The following is a 13,736-nucleotide window of genomic DNA, read 5'->3' as shown; positions in this document are numbered from 1 at the left end:
CGCACTGCCTTTTGCCTGCCCTGCAGGACGGGGTGTGCGGCAAGCCGCCCGCCCTCTGTTCTGTGGGGCAGGTGAAAGGCAGCACGGGGGGCTGCAAGGCTGCCCGTGTTGCTGCCTGCGCCCTCTGGCAGCCGGCCCCTGCTCCTGGCGCCCCCTCCCTGGTGGTGCCGGGGGCAGACTACCCCCCCTGCCCCCTCGGCCATCCAGCCCTGCCCCACGGAGCAGGGGGATCGCCCTCAGATAGAGTCTGTAATGACAAGGAGAAGGATGAATTCCTTCAGATGTGGAAGAGGAGGAAATATCCCTACCAGAACAGTCAGCACAGCTGTCTGAATCTGAGGTCTACCAGTATTTACTATCTAAGACATTCTCAGCCTTAGAGCGGTAGAAATTACCCTTGGGGGAGTAGGACCCTTAAGACTGGGAATACCAAATCCAACCCAGGGAAACAAGAGTCTCTTCCTAGTAAAGGTTCCTCAGAAAAGGTCCTCCCATTTCCAGAATATTTGGGGAGAAGGTTCAAGGCTGAGTGGTCTAAAACATATGCCAATTAATAATCCTCAAACTTGGTCCCAAAACAAAACAAACTGTACTCACTACCTTTCTTTGCTATGAGTTGTTGCAGGTACCTGCGATGGAAACTCCAGTGGCTACACTTCAGTCATCTGGGCTCTGGTCAGAAGATGGGTAAGGATCAGTCAGAGACCACTTAGATAAGAGGAAAGATGCCTTGCTAACAAGAGCTCACGAGGCCATGGCCATGGCTATTAAGGCTACAGCTATTGTCTCAATTGCCTCAAGAGTGTCAGGAGTATGGATCTGGAAACTGATCCAACTCTTCCTGTACAACGATAGCTGCCCACATTGAAGGGGCAAACAGAAATGTAAGGGCCAATACCTTCAAGACAGACCTCTTACTGGATACATGTACTTTTTCTTCCAGGATTATGGTCCTGACAGTAGTAACAAGCCGGCACTCTTGACTAAGTGCATGGCCAGCAGATTCACACTCTAAAAATATCATCCTGGCTTATCTCTTTCAGAGAGACAAGCTATTTGGGGATGCCCTGGGAAAGATCTAGATTGAGACCTAGGACAGAAGAATGTGTTGCCAAAAACAATCTGAGAGGCAATCCATTGGCCCTCAGCCTTTTATTCACAACACACTACTAAGGTCCAGACAAGATTCCAAATGGCCATCCTGGGGTTAATCTAGGCAGCCCTTTAATAAGGGGGGGTCCTTTCAAGACCCCACTTGGAGTATAATGGTTAAGTAACTGAACAGTGATGCAGTACTCTGCAGGTTCAAATCTCACTGCTGCCATGAACTTGCCACATGGCCTTGGATAAACCAGTCCTCTCAGTCCCATCTCTCCAGCTGTATTGTGGGGATAATGCTTACCTTGTCCCAAGATCAGACAGTTCTCCACACATGGAAAGAGATCCAACCTTAATACCCGGATCTCTAAGACAGGACTTGCTAGCTGTCCCTGTGAGAGGCCAACTACTCTTTACCATCAAGCCTAGGTTGACAAGCAGGCAGGCCTTACAAATAGTCTCACAAGGCTATTCCATGCAATTTGAAAGCTGCCCACCAGAAAGGGGTCTACTCAATCTTCTTCTCAGTCCCTAAAAAGAATAGGGATTGGAGGGTGTTATTAGACCTCAAGTTTTTTGAACAAGTTTATCAAATTCTATCACTTCTGAATGGAGACTCTGCACTCAGTCACAGTGACCAATCAGTCAGAAGAACACATAACATCTACAGATCTCACAGAAACATCCTCCATGTACCCATTCTGACAGCCCTTCAACAATACCTAAGATTTTATGTTAAAAACAAAAACCCAGCAGTTCTGAGCCATCCTGTTTTGGCCTGTCCACCACACCAAGAGTATTCACAAAATTCTTGATCAACCTCATCATACGTTTCAGAGACAGGGGGTATTCATGTTCACTTGCACCCAGACGATCTCCTGATCGGTTCAAGTTCAAGAGAAAATCTCACCACAACACTCAATTCACCATTCAGTTCCTACAAGCTTGAACACCTCGGTTAGATCACAGTCAGCAAAAGGGCTTTTTCTATCCCTCACCAAAGAAAAGGCCAGGAAGACCAAACAGCTGACTGAGACTGTCATCAGAGTGCAAAATCACTTCTCACAACACTACTGACACTGATGGGTTGGCTAGTGGCCACCTACAATGCAATGCCCTTGGGGTCATCTATAGGCAAGACCACTTCAGACCTTTCTTAGATCTCATTAACAACAGATCATGGAGAAGACAGATCTTCCCATTCAGATACCACTTCAGATCAAAACCCATCTGAGCCAAGGTCACCAACCCAATGCAAAGCAAAAGATTCATGATCCCTCAAGAACAACAAATATTTACAGGTGTAAGAATCAGGTTAGGCATGTCTTCCAATCAATGACTTAGAAAGGTGAGCAATTTGTCTGGCCCTGCTCCAGTTCAGAGCTCTGTATGGACAAGGTTGCAGACAAAACATATATAAACAAGCAGGGGGGGATTTAAGACCTCGAGGCGAAACAGGGTTGGCAGCAAGGATACTTACCTGGGAGGATGGTCACCTAGCTTTGATCAGAACTGTACACATCAAAGGCATATCCAATGCCTAGGCAGACTGGCTGAGGGGACAACAGGGGAATAGTCCCTTAAGAAACATAACATTGCACTTCGCAACACCTCATGGACCTGTGTGCGTCCCAACACAGCCATCACCTACTGGGGTACATGACAAGATTTGTTCTGCCCACAAGCAGATGCCCTGACATTGCAGTGGCCATTAGGCCTCCTCTGTGTATTACTACCCTTACCAGTAAAAGACCATGCCTTTCCACCCTCCAACAGATGGTGATATTTCCACCTCTCATCCTACTGACCTCTCCAGTCAAGTTACAGCAGGGACCGATTTGGCTCTCTCATTTAGACTTACTCTGCTTAACCGTGTGGAAATAGAAAGGAACACCTTCCTAAGATGGGGATATTCCTGAGAGGTGGCCAACACTCTCCTAGCATTCAGAAAACAGTTTATGCTCAGAATTTACAACTCTTACTGGGAAGCCCTCACTCAGTAGACATTTTACACAGCCCTGATCAAACATCTATTTAAACCGGTCAAGGATGTTCCCCTGGGAAGGCTGAGAATGAAGACTATCTTCCTTATTATGTTCGCGTCTGCCAGAAGATTTAGTCAGACCTGAACTCTGTATCTTTCCCAATGATAAGGTGATGCCTCGTACTGTCTTCCAAAAGCATATTCCAAACTGCATAGTTTGCAAGAGATAAGGCTACCATATTTCTACCTCTACCCTAAATAGACTAGGGAGAGGCTCTGACACAACCTAGATGTCAGAAGGAGTCTCAAGGCCGATCTGCTCTGAACAGTGCAAATTAGAAAGTCAGTCTTACTGTTCTTAAATATATCTCCCCTCAATTTGGGGAAGAAAATGTTTTCAGCAGCGGTAGGTGCCAATAGCAAAACATACACTTCATCTTCGTTCTTCTGTGCCTCCACACATGGGGACTGCGCAGGCGCAGGCCAGCCGCCGGAGAATTTTCTAGAGCTTCCATGGCTCCGAAGGGGCCGTTTGTCGCGCGCCTCAGCGACCGTTTTCCCGCCCAAACGGTCACGTGATCCTCCAGCGACCAACGGCCCCTTCCCTCAGTTCTCTTCTTGCCGCCGCTTGGAGAGAACGTGAGCTTCGTTGCTCTGTGCTTTTTTGTGCTTCGTGCTTTATTCTGACTGATTGCTTGGCTTTTGACTTCGGACTTCGTGACCTCGACTATTCTTCGGATCTCGTTTTGGACATTGTTGTGGACTCGGTAATTTGACTCGGACTGTTTTTGACCTTCCTTTCGCGTGCCCCTGAAGATGGCCTCAAAGGCTCTCTTCAAGCATTGCCTCCAATGCCACACGAAAATGGCCAAAACCGATGGCCATGAACTGTGCCTGTTCTGTTTGGGAGAGACCCATAATGTGACGGCCTGTAAAATTTGCCAGGGCTTCACCAGCAAGGCCCGGCAGGAGCGCAAGGCCCGATTGAATTCCTCCCTGTGGCAGAAGGTCATGTCCGGAGGCGCTCCGTTGCCCTCCTCCAAGGCCGGCCCAAGCCCCTCTGCCGAACGGCATTCCAGAGCTGGCTCAGTGGCCTCCGCGAGGTCGGGGTCGAAACCGCGTCCCCCGAGTACCTCGGCGTCGAGAGCGGCCTCTCCAGCGCAGGGACCGGTGCGGCCGCCCCGTAGCGCTTCATCTACCAGGTCGGATCCGAGACCAGCTTCGGAACCGAGGATCCTGGTACCGAGTCCCCGGTCGGAACCGACGGCCGGATCGGTTCCGACGAAGCCTAAGAGGTCGAAGCCGAGGTCCCCTTCGAAGGCGAGGAACGCGTCGGTTCCGAGTTCTTCTTCGGAACCACCGAAGAAGAAGAAAAAGACCAAGCACCATCGGTCGCCGCGTCCCGCTCCTCAGGAGGAGGTCATCGTGCTTCCTCACACGCCTTCCCCTCATCTGGGCTCCCCGGAGCCAGAGGACATCTCCGTGCAGGTGCCGGATCCGATGGCCTTCGAGACGGTGCCCGCGGAATTCTCGTCGGGGCCGGAGCCGAGCCCGCACCGTCGGAGCCGACCATCGCTTGCCCTTCGGTCGCCGAGGCTGGAACCGAGCCCATCTCCTCGTCGGAGCCGTCCGTCGCCTGTCCGTCCGTCTCCACCTCTGGTCGGTCGTGAGCGGCATGGTTCCGGGGACAGTGTCCGATCAGTCCGGTCCACTGCGTCCCGGCATCGGCAAGCTTCCTACCTCCCCTCGCCATACCGTTGCCAATGGGAGGGGGCACCTGCGGGCTTCTCCGTGCCGGAACCGAGGCCTTCGACGTCGAGGTCGGCGTGGGCTCCCCCTCCGCTCCAGGTTCCGGAATCCCAGCTCGGTTCCGATGAGGAGGATGTCGAGAGCTTTGGCGGCTACCAGTCGGAGTCCTGGTCCGAACCATCGCCGGCTGAGGAGCTAGTGCCATCTGCGGACTCGCCATTCGAGGACCTCCGCATCTACGCCGATCAGATGGCAAGGATGGCCAAGGCTCTCGAGATGGACATCTCTTCGGCACTTCCCCAGACCAAGGACAAGCTCCTCAAACGTATCTATGGAGATAATCCGGCGTACGTAGGCTTCCCCATGCTCGAGGGTATTGAGGAGATTGTGGAGAAGGTGTGGCAGGTGCCCTGTGATCAACCTCCAACGTCCAAGCGCATCGAGCAGCTTTACAAGATCAAGCAGGGCACCTGGCCGGCGTTGGTGAAACACCCTCCACCTTCCTCCTTGGTCACAGAGGAGTTCAACCCCCGACGATCGGGTCACTCCTCGGTGCCTGCCGATAAAGAGGGCAAGAAGCTTGATGCCATGGGCAGGCGCCAATACATCGTCGCTTCGCTGGGTCTGAGGATTGCCAACTACCAGACCATCATGGCAGGGTACCAGCTGTACCTCTGGGAGAAGTTGGCATCCTATACCCGGGACCTCCCTCCTGAGCAGAAGGCTGTGGTGTCCCTGCTACAGACGGAGGCTGTGAGGCTGTCTAAGCAGCAGATGAACGCTGGGAGCCACGCTGCTGACACTGCTGCTAGAGGGATGGCGTCGGCGGTGGTCCTCAGGCGCCACTCCTGGTTGCGGTCTACGGCCCTGTCCCAGGAGGTGCGTTCCAGGGTGGAGAGCATGCCCTTTGAAGGGGACTCGCTGTTCTCCAAATCGACCGACGAGACCCTGAAAAAGAAAAAAGAGGACAGGCAGACGGCGCGGTCCTTGGGTCTGGCTCCAGCGGACAAGCCCTCCTCCAGGTCACGGTACGCTCCCCGGTCCGGCCCTTACCACTACCAGGGCAGATACCAACAGCAGCGGCCGGGCTATCATCAGTATCCTGCCTACCAGCAGCGGCCCTACCCTCCCGCACAACAGCAGAGGAGGCGTCGGCCCTTCAAACCTCGTCAGGCACAGCAACCGGCCCTGCAGAAAGAACAGCAGGGCGCCGGGAGGCAGTACTGACAGGTCACGCCAGCCGTATCCCTGAACTTTTCGGACAGACTTAGTCCACTCCTCTCTGAGTGGGAGTCAATAACATCTGACTCATGGGTCTTAACTATTGTTGAACTGGGGTACGGGCTGGAGTTTGTTGAGCTGCCTAGATGCAGTTCACCCCTGACAGCTGTCAATAACACTATGGCCGAGCTGGATGCGGAGATCGTGTCGCTCTTGGCCAAGGGTGCTGTGGAAGAATTGCCCTATGACGACTCTGTAAAGGGTTTCTTCTCTAGGTTCTTCCTGGTCCCTAAGAAGGATGGGGGCTTACGTCCCATCTTAGATCTGAGGGGCCTTAATGCCTTCCTCAAGGTGACCAAATTCAAAATGGTAACGTTGGCGGCTGTGATCGCCTTGCTGAAACAGGGGGATTGGTTTGCGGTTCTTGACTTAAAAGACGCATACTTTCACGTGGGCATACGGAAGGAGCACAGGAAATACCTGAGCTTTGTTTACCGGCAAAGGGTTTTCCGGTATAAGGTGCTCCCCTTTGGCCTGTCCACTGCCCCACGAGTGTTCACTAAATGTGTGGCCCCTGTGGTTTCCTTCCTACGGGAAGAAGGTTGTACTATCTTTCCGTACCTCGATGACTGGCTCATCGTGGCTGACTCAGAGTCTAGGCTGGTGCAGGACATTGGCTTGGTACTTAGCACGTGCCAACGCCTGGGGCTCCTGGTGAACTTGGAGAAATCCAAACTGGTGCCCAACTGCAAGGTGTCCTACATTGGTGCACTTTTGGACTCTGTGGAGGGTAAGGCCCTGCTCCCCTTGGAGAGGGCTCGGACCCTAAGGGGTCTAGTGTCCATGTTTAAAAGGAACCGGTTCCAGTCTGTGCGCGCTATCCAGTGCTTACTAGGGCATATGGCAGCGGCCACCTCTGTGGTGCCTTTCGCTAGGCTGCGTATGCGCCCTCTCCAGAACTGGTTTGTGCGGAGGTACGATGCTCTACTGCACCCTCCGTCCCTCAAATTCTCTATCCCGAGGGTCATCCTCTCCTCCTTGGACTGGTGGCTGTCTGATGACAACTTGTTTAGAGGGACCCCTTTTGGGTATCAACACCATGACATCACGGTTACCACTGATGCCTCTCTGATGGGATGGGGTGCTTACTGTGGTGATGTGGCTGTGCAAGATGTCTGGTCTGACAGGGAAAAGACCCTCCATATCAATGTGCTTGAACTAAGGGCCATTCGTTTCGCACTTGTGTCTCTTACAGCACTGCTGAGAAATCGTCATGTCTTGGTGCAGACGGACAACACGACTGCCATGTACTACGTGAATCAGCAGGGGGGCACAGTGTCCATGGCCCTGTGCCGGGAAGCCACACTCACTTGGCAGTGGGCTATCAAGAACGGCGTGTCGCTCCGTGCTATACACGTGGCTGGGTCAGACAATGCCCGGGCAGATGCCCTCAGCAGGGTCCCTTTACTGGAACACGAGTGGGAACTGAACGTAGAGTACGTTGGGCCGATCTTCCAGATGTGGGGTCATCCAGTGATAGATGTGTTCGCCACTGCGGCGACCACCAAGGCCCACACGTTCTGTTCCAGGGCAGGGAGCGACCCCCTCTCTATTGGGGATGCCTTCCAGTTTACGTGGACGCAGGGCTTGCACTACATGTTTCCTCCGTTCCCCTTGATTCCCAGGGTCCTGTGCAAGATAGAGGAGGACGGGACGGACTGCATCCTAGTGGCCCCCTTCTGGCCACGGCAGGTTTGGTTCCCGAAGCTCCTGCGGATGTCCAAACGGACGTATGTGAGTCTGCCTCCTCGGCAAGACCTTCTCCTAAACGGGAGCCTAGTCCACCACGATCCCAAGCAGCTGCACCTAACGGCTTGGCGGATCGTTCCTCCCCGATAGGCTTTACTGACGAGGTACAGAGGGTCCTCCTGAATGCTCGTCGGCCATCCACTAGGCGCGCTTATGCGGCCAAGTGGCGCAGGTTTGAGCTCTGGGCACTTGCCAGAGGGGTGGTGCCTGACAGCAGTCCCTTGGGGGTTGTATTCGAGTATTTGTGCCACTTGCGTGGTATGGGCTTGAAGGTTTCCTCCCTCAAGGTCCACCTGGCAGCGATATCAGCTGCTCACACCCGAATTGAGGGTGCTACGGTGTTTTCTCACCCACAATCCCGCCAGTTCCTTAAGGGCATGTACAATCTTTACCCACCTGTGTCTGCGCCAGTGCCTCGGTGGTCACTGTCCTTGGTGCTCTCACATCTCATGTTGCCTCCATTTGAACCTATGGCTACATGCCCCTTGGATATGCTATCCTACAAGGTAGCATTCTTGGTGGCCGTCACGTCGGCCAGAAGGGTCAGTGAACTGTCTGCACTGCGGTCTGACCCTCCCTTTCTTGTGTTTCATCCCAACAAGGTGGTCCTGCGTCCCTGCCTTGAGTTCCTGCCCAAGGTGGTGTCCGCCTTCCACCTCTCGCAGGATATCTCACTGCCTGCATTCTTTCCTCAACCCTCCTCTAAGGGGGAAAAGGCCCTCCATTCCCTAGACTTGAAGAGGGCCCTAGCCTATTACCTGGATAGGACGAAGGGATTCCGCTCCAGTCCTCACCTGTTTGTATGTTTTGGGGCCAAGGACAAGGGTAACAGGGCTTCCTCACAGTCCCTGTCTAGGTGGATTGTGACGGCCATTAGCAAGGCCTATTCCCTAGCAGGGGTGGCTTGCCCGCTTCATGTCAGAGCCCACTCCACGCGGTCCCAAGCATCCTCTTCGGCACTCCTCAGGGGGGTGCCCCTGGTTAACATTTGTAAAGCAGCCACATGGTCCTCTGCAGACACCTTTGTCAGGCATTACGCCGTTGATGTCAATGCGGAGCAGGATGTATCTGTGGCCAAGGCTGTCTTACACTCCCTCTTTTCCTGAGGAAGTTTTGGTATGACTTTCTTGACGTACCTGTTGGGTACCCTTGAGTGAAAGTGTGTATATATGTACCTGGGGGTGTGTATATATGTAAATATTGAGTATTTATGTGTCCTTACACAGTATTTTTACATAGATGTGTATATGCATATCTATTTATTGTTGATCTTGTTTGCTTAATAAAATTGTGTTGGACTTCACCCCCGCCTTCCTTATTGTGTGAAGCTTGGTACACTCCCATGTGTGGAGGCACAGAAGAACGAAGATGAAAACAGGGTTAACATACCTGTAACTTATGTTCATCGAGTTCTTCTGTGCTGACACACAACCCTCCCTCCTACCCCGCTGTGAACTCCAATGCACAATACTGTGATGGCTGTAACGGATATTGGTGTTTTTAAGGTGTTATGGCTGAAGTGTGTTGGTCAAGCGGCGGCAAGGGAGAACTGAGGGAAGGGGCCGTTGGTCGCTGGAGGATCACGTGACCGTTTGGGCGGGAAAACGGTCGCTGAGGCACGCGACAAACGGCCCCTTCGGAGCCATGGAAGCTCTAGAAAATTCTCCGGCGGCTGGCCTGCGCCTGCGCAGTCCCCATGTGTGTCAGCACAGAAGAACTCGATGAACATAAGTTACAGGTATGTTAACCCTGTTTATTGAAACGCCTAAAAACTCTCTTTGTAGAGGTTCCTTGTAGAATACCAGCTCACTCTTTGAGGAGTGCTACTACCAGTGCAGCATTACACAGGAACGCTTCTGTAGAAGAAGTCTGCAAGGCAGCAACAAGGTTGTCAGACTCTTGACCTTATTAAGATGCTACAAATCAAATCTATATGATTCAGCGGACACTGACTGTAGTAGGAAAGTACTGCAGTGCATGATCATGGACGAAGACCACATCCCACCCAGAAACTGGAAACTGCTTTGGGAGCACCCAAGATGTCCTCCGCCTCAGAGGGAGAACGGACCTTTGGACACTTACCGTGAAGGGTCCTTCTCCTCTGAGGAAAGGAGGACATCTTGCCCTCCCCGGGTCTCTGTCCTCCTCTACCCTGCTGCCTCATTCTTCTACTTCCTCCGGGTTATGCTTTCAGTACATGTTAATGCAACGTGTTTTTTCTCTCAGTATTGACAGTTGCTGAATGATAAATTCAATGTTACTGCTTTGTGGAGTCACCTGAACTGAAGAGAGGGTGGTCCCACAGGCTAGACAGGAAGAAGAAGAAAGTTAGTTCCTGCGTCCCTGATTGGACGGTGGGAATCACCGAAGATGTCCTCCTTTCCTCAGAGGAGAAGGACCGTTCATGGTAAGTGTCCAAAGGTCCGTTCTATTGCTGAGAAATCTTTAAAATAGACCTTTAAAAAGTTCTAAGTTATTTGTATGCCAATTTTGCCAGTGTACAGACCGGAACTTCTAGTTGAATTCCTGGCAGAGTAATTTTGCAGTCATAGAACTTTTCTTATTTTCAGAAAGATGCAATTTTTGTGATTCTTACTATTTTATTGTTGAAAAACTTTGCAATCTGCTATTAGCATTTTCCTAAATCTTTTTTAAAAGATTTAAGTCTGGAGATTGGAAATATCTTCCATTTTAGTTCTCTCCCCTTTAACAGTGCAATCCTAATAACATTTCCTGGGACCGAGTAAGTCCTACTGAATAGACCTAAATAGGATTGTGAGAGAACAGGTTTAGGATTGCTCTTTAAATATTTGTTCCCTTGTCCTTTTCCCTTCAGAGAGACCATAAGGGAAGTGCTGCATCTCCTGAGGAGCACAGGTAACCCACAAGTAGAGTATATGGTCCGGATCATGAAGAAGTGGGCCAAGGAAAACAGAGTCTCTGTCTAAACCAGCATCACCAGGAGGATCGAATCAGCTGCCATCTCTTACCAAAATGTGAAAGTAGCTGTATTATATGCCTGGCTGGAATATTGAATAATGCCAATGTGGAATACAATAATACAAAATCCTAGGAACAGTTATATATTTTTCTATTAATGAAAACTGTCTGAATGTCATGCAGTTTTGAGGAGGATCTTTGTTTCTTGTGTAATGTAGCATCTCCCAGGTTCTATTTTTATACTGAATTTCCCAGCATTTAGCTAGTCATATTGTCTTCAGTTCTCAGATTTTACAGCCATGTGCATTTCTGCAATTATTCAGTGAAGCACTTTGAAAATGGAATTATTCAGTTGTACAAATGCATACTAGACTCTTTGGTATCAGTTTCCATAGTAGAGTATAATATGAACTCAAGGACTACATTCAGCATTTTACAGTAAAACTCCTGGCTGTTAGGAAGCATATTTCTAAATTACCTAGAAACTCTGAAAATGGTACAGAGTATTTCCTCACATGTGAAATACTTCAGTAACTGTGGCACAACCATATTGGAAGCAAACTTAAACAGCAACCAGTCCATGTCTAGGGACACTATAATCTGTTTCTTCCAGAAGATTTTGCCTTCTGTTCAGTCATTAAGGCTGATTGGGAGAAGGCCCCATTGAAGTCAATGCAACTTACTTCCCAGTAAACATTTGTAGGAATTGGCTGCAATGGCTGCAGCATCACGTTCCCTACAATTACTATACTAGGCTGAAAGGGGCCTTCTGTATTACTTTACTTTGTACAAGTGCTGGTTAGTAGCTTGATGAAGTAGGAGAGGTTCACTCTGAGAATATATCATTTAACTTTTTAAAGGATGGGAAGAGGCCCAAAGGAACTCCACTAAAACACACTGTAGAATATGCATTAAGAAATTTTGTAATGTTTGTAATTTGTACCAAGCTTCCTTGCTGGGGTGGCATACAAACCCCTCAAAATAAAACAGTTTATAAAAGTAAACAGGTCAGTATGCATTATTTCTGCTTTATGAAAGCAGAGTGAATTCATATTTCAAGTTCCGTATGTGATTAATATTATCATGTACTATGAGTTTTTGCTTATGTTCTGCTTCAAGGTCAGACTAAACTTGATGTACAAGATCTATGATCAGGAGCTGCACTTACCTTTTACTATTATGTATCTCTTCTCCCCCTGCCACAACTAATTTAGATTTGAGGGGGGGGAGTGCAGTGGCACAGAAGGAAAGCATTAAATACACCCTCCCTCACTATGACTTTCCTAATCAAATTAGTAGCCCCATAGAACTGCGATGATGTAAGGGACGTGGCGACATAATAAACCTTAACACTTATATAGATCTTTCAGTGTACAAAACACTTCATACACAGTCTTGTAATTTTAACAAAAGCCTTATAACATAGGCCAGTACTATCCCAATATTGTCCTTTATATTAGGTGTTTGTGTTTGTGCATAGAGTCAGTAGCTTGATTAAAGCTAGCTAGTGAGTTTGTAGCAGGCAACATTTGAGCAGGATTTTCTGGATCACAGCCCATTCTCTATATTGCAACATACAGCATCATTGCATCTAGTCACATCCTTAGTGTGATTGAATAGTATCTGTGTTTAAGTATGCAATTGACTATGGTTAAAGAAAAAGTATACTGGAAAGTTGGCTCTATAAATTCATCTTTGCCTTTAGAAACTAACATGAAAAGGGATGGGTACGTTTCTAAATGGAAAAAATGAAATCCTGCCTTCAAACTGACTTAGGGCAACCCATGGTGGGGCTTCAAGGCAAGAGACTAGCAAAGGTGGTCTGACATTGCTTGCCTCTGCAGCCCTGATCTTCCTTGGAGGTCTCCCGTCCAATTACTAACTAAAGCCAACCCTGCTTAGCTTTTGAGATCAGGCTCTCCTAGACTATCCAGGTCAGGGCTATATTTCTAAATAGTTGGTGCTTTTTATTTTATCTTACTGTTTCTAAATGGCTTTTAGTTTTTTAGACTCTGCAATGCCCATCTAACAGACAGAAGGACATCAAACCTTTGCTGAACTGTACTTAATTGTGGGTTTTTGCAAAGACAAAAATAACACTTTAGTATTCTTAAGCCTTCTGATCTGCATTTTAAATTTAATGATTAACTGCCAATGACTTGACAATTAGTAGGCTGTTTATTTTTCACAAAAGGGAGAATTCTTGCTGAAATACTTTACCACAGCTAAAACAAGTCTGAATCCTCCAGGCCTCTCCAGACAAGGTAGAATAAAACGTAGCAGTTGCTAATTTTTGTGGGAATCCAAATATCTTTTATGAATTAATGCCTTTGTTGCAGTTATAATGCAGCATCATGGAATTCATATGATAGCAATTAGTTGTCAGATCTGTCTTGAGTTTATAAATAAATAAACAGGTATTTCACACAGCTCTATTGTGACTACTGTATGCAACACTGTACATGACATAGGACACTGTTGAGACATCATTAGTGATAAGCAGAAGCTTCCTTGTTCCCCCTATCTTTATGTGGTTGATTAAAAGTTAAGGATTTGATGCAGGAGAAACTTTCTGCCTATGCCTTAAAAAGACACTCTATGGTATTATTGTTTAGTTCACAATTTGGCTGAAGCCTACAACTGACTACACTCTCTATATAGCTGGCTGTTTTCACCATTTTAAAATGTTTTTTAAGGGCAGGGTGCCAAATACATCTCCACTGAACTCTAAGCTTAAAAAGTGAATCAAATGAAGCAAGAACATAATTACACTGGTGAAATTAAGAATGTTATTCCTGGGAAAGAATACGAGACACTCAGAATTTTGATATAGCCAAACACTTAATTTATTGACATTCTCCATTTTATCAAAATGCTTCGAGATTTGTTTATATTTATGACATTTCTACCTGCCTTTCCTTGTAGTATTCTGTTC

The 13,736-nt window shown here is 48.7% G+C and overlaps 1 protein-coding gene across 1 annotated transcript in view; it reads left to right on the top strand.

The window, feature by feature from the left end:
• Positions 1-11,791, top strand: part of IFT56 (intraflagellar transport 56) — a 64,054-nt gene extending 52,263 nt beyond the window's left edge. Inside the window, exon 18 of the mRNA XM_054988752.1 lies at positions 10,698-11,791. Within this exon, the coding sequence (XP_054844727.1) occupies positions 10,698-10,809 (112 nt within the window). The 3' untranslated portion in view covers positions 10,810-11,791. The remainder of the gene's footprint in view (positions 1-10,697) is intronic.
• Positions 11,792-13,736: the final 1,945 nt, after the last annotated feature.

Source organism: Eublepharis macularius, chromosome 9 (assembly GCF_028583425.1).
Source record: "Eublepharis macularius isolate TG4126 chromosome 9, MPM_Emac_v1.0, whole genome shotgun sequence".
In the NCBI taxonomy this organism is placed as follows: domain Eukaryota; kingdom Metazoa; phylum Chordata; class Lepidosauria; order Squamata; family Eublepharidae; genus Eublepharis; species Eublepharis macularius.
The sequence above is the reverse complement of the archived record's forward strand: the minus strand, read 5'-3'. Positions and strand labels throughout refer to the sequence as shown.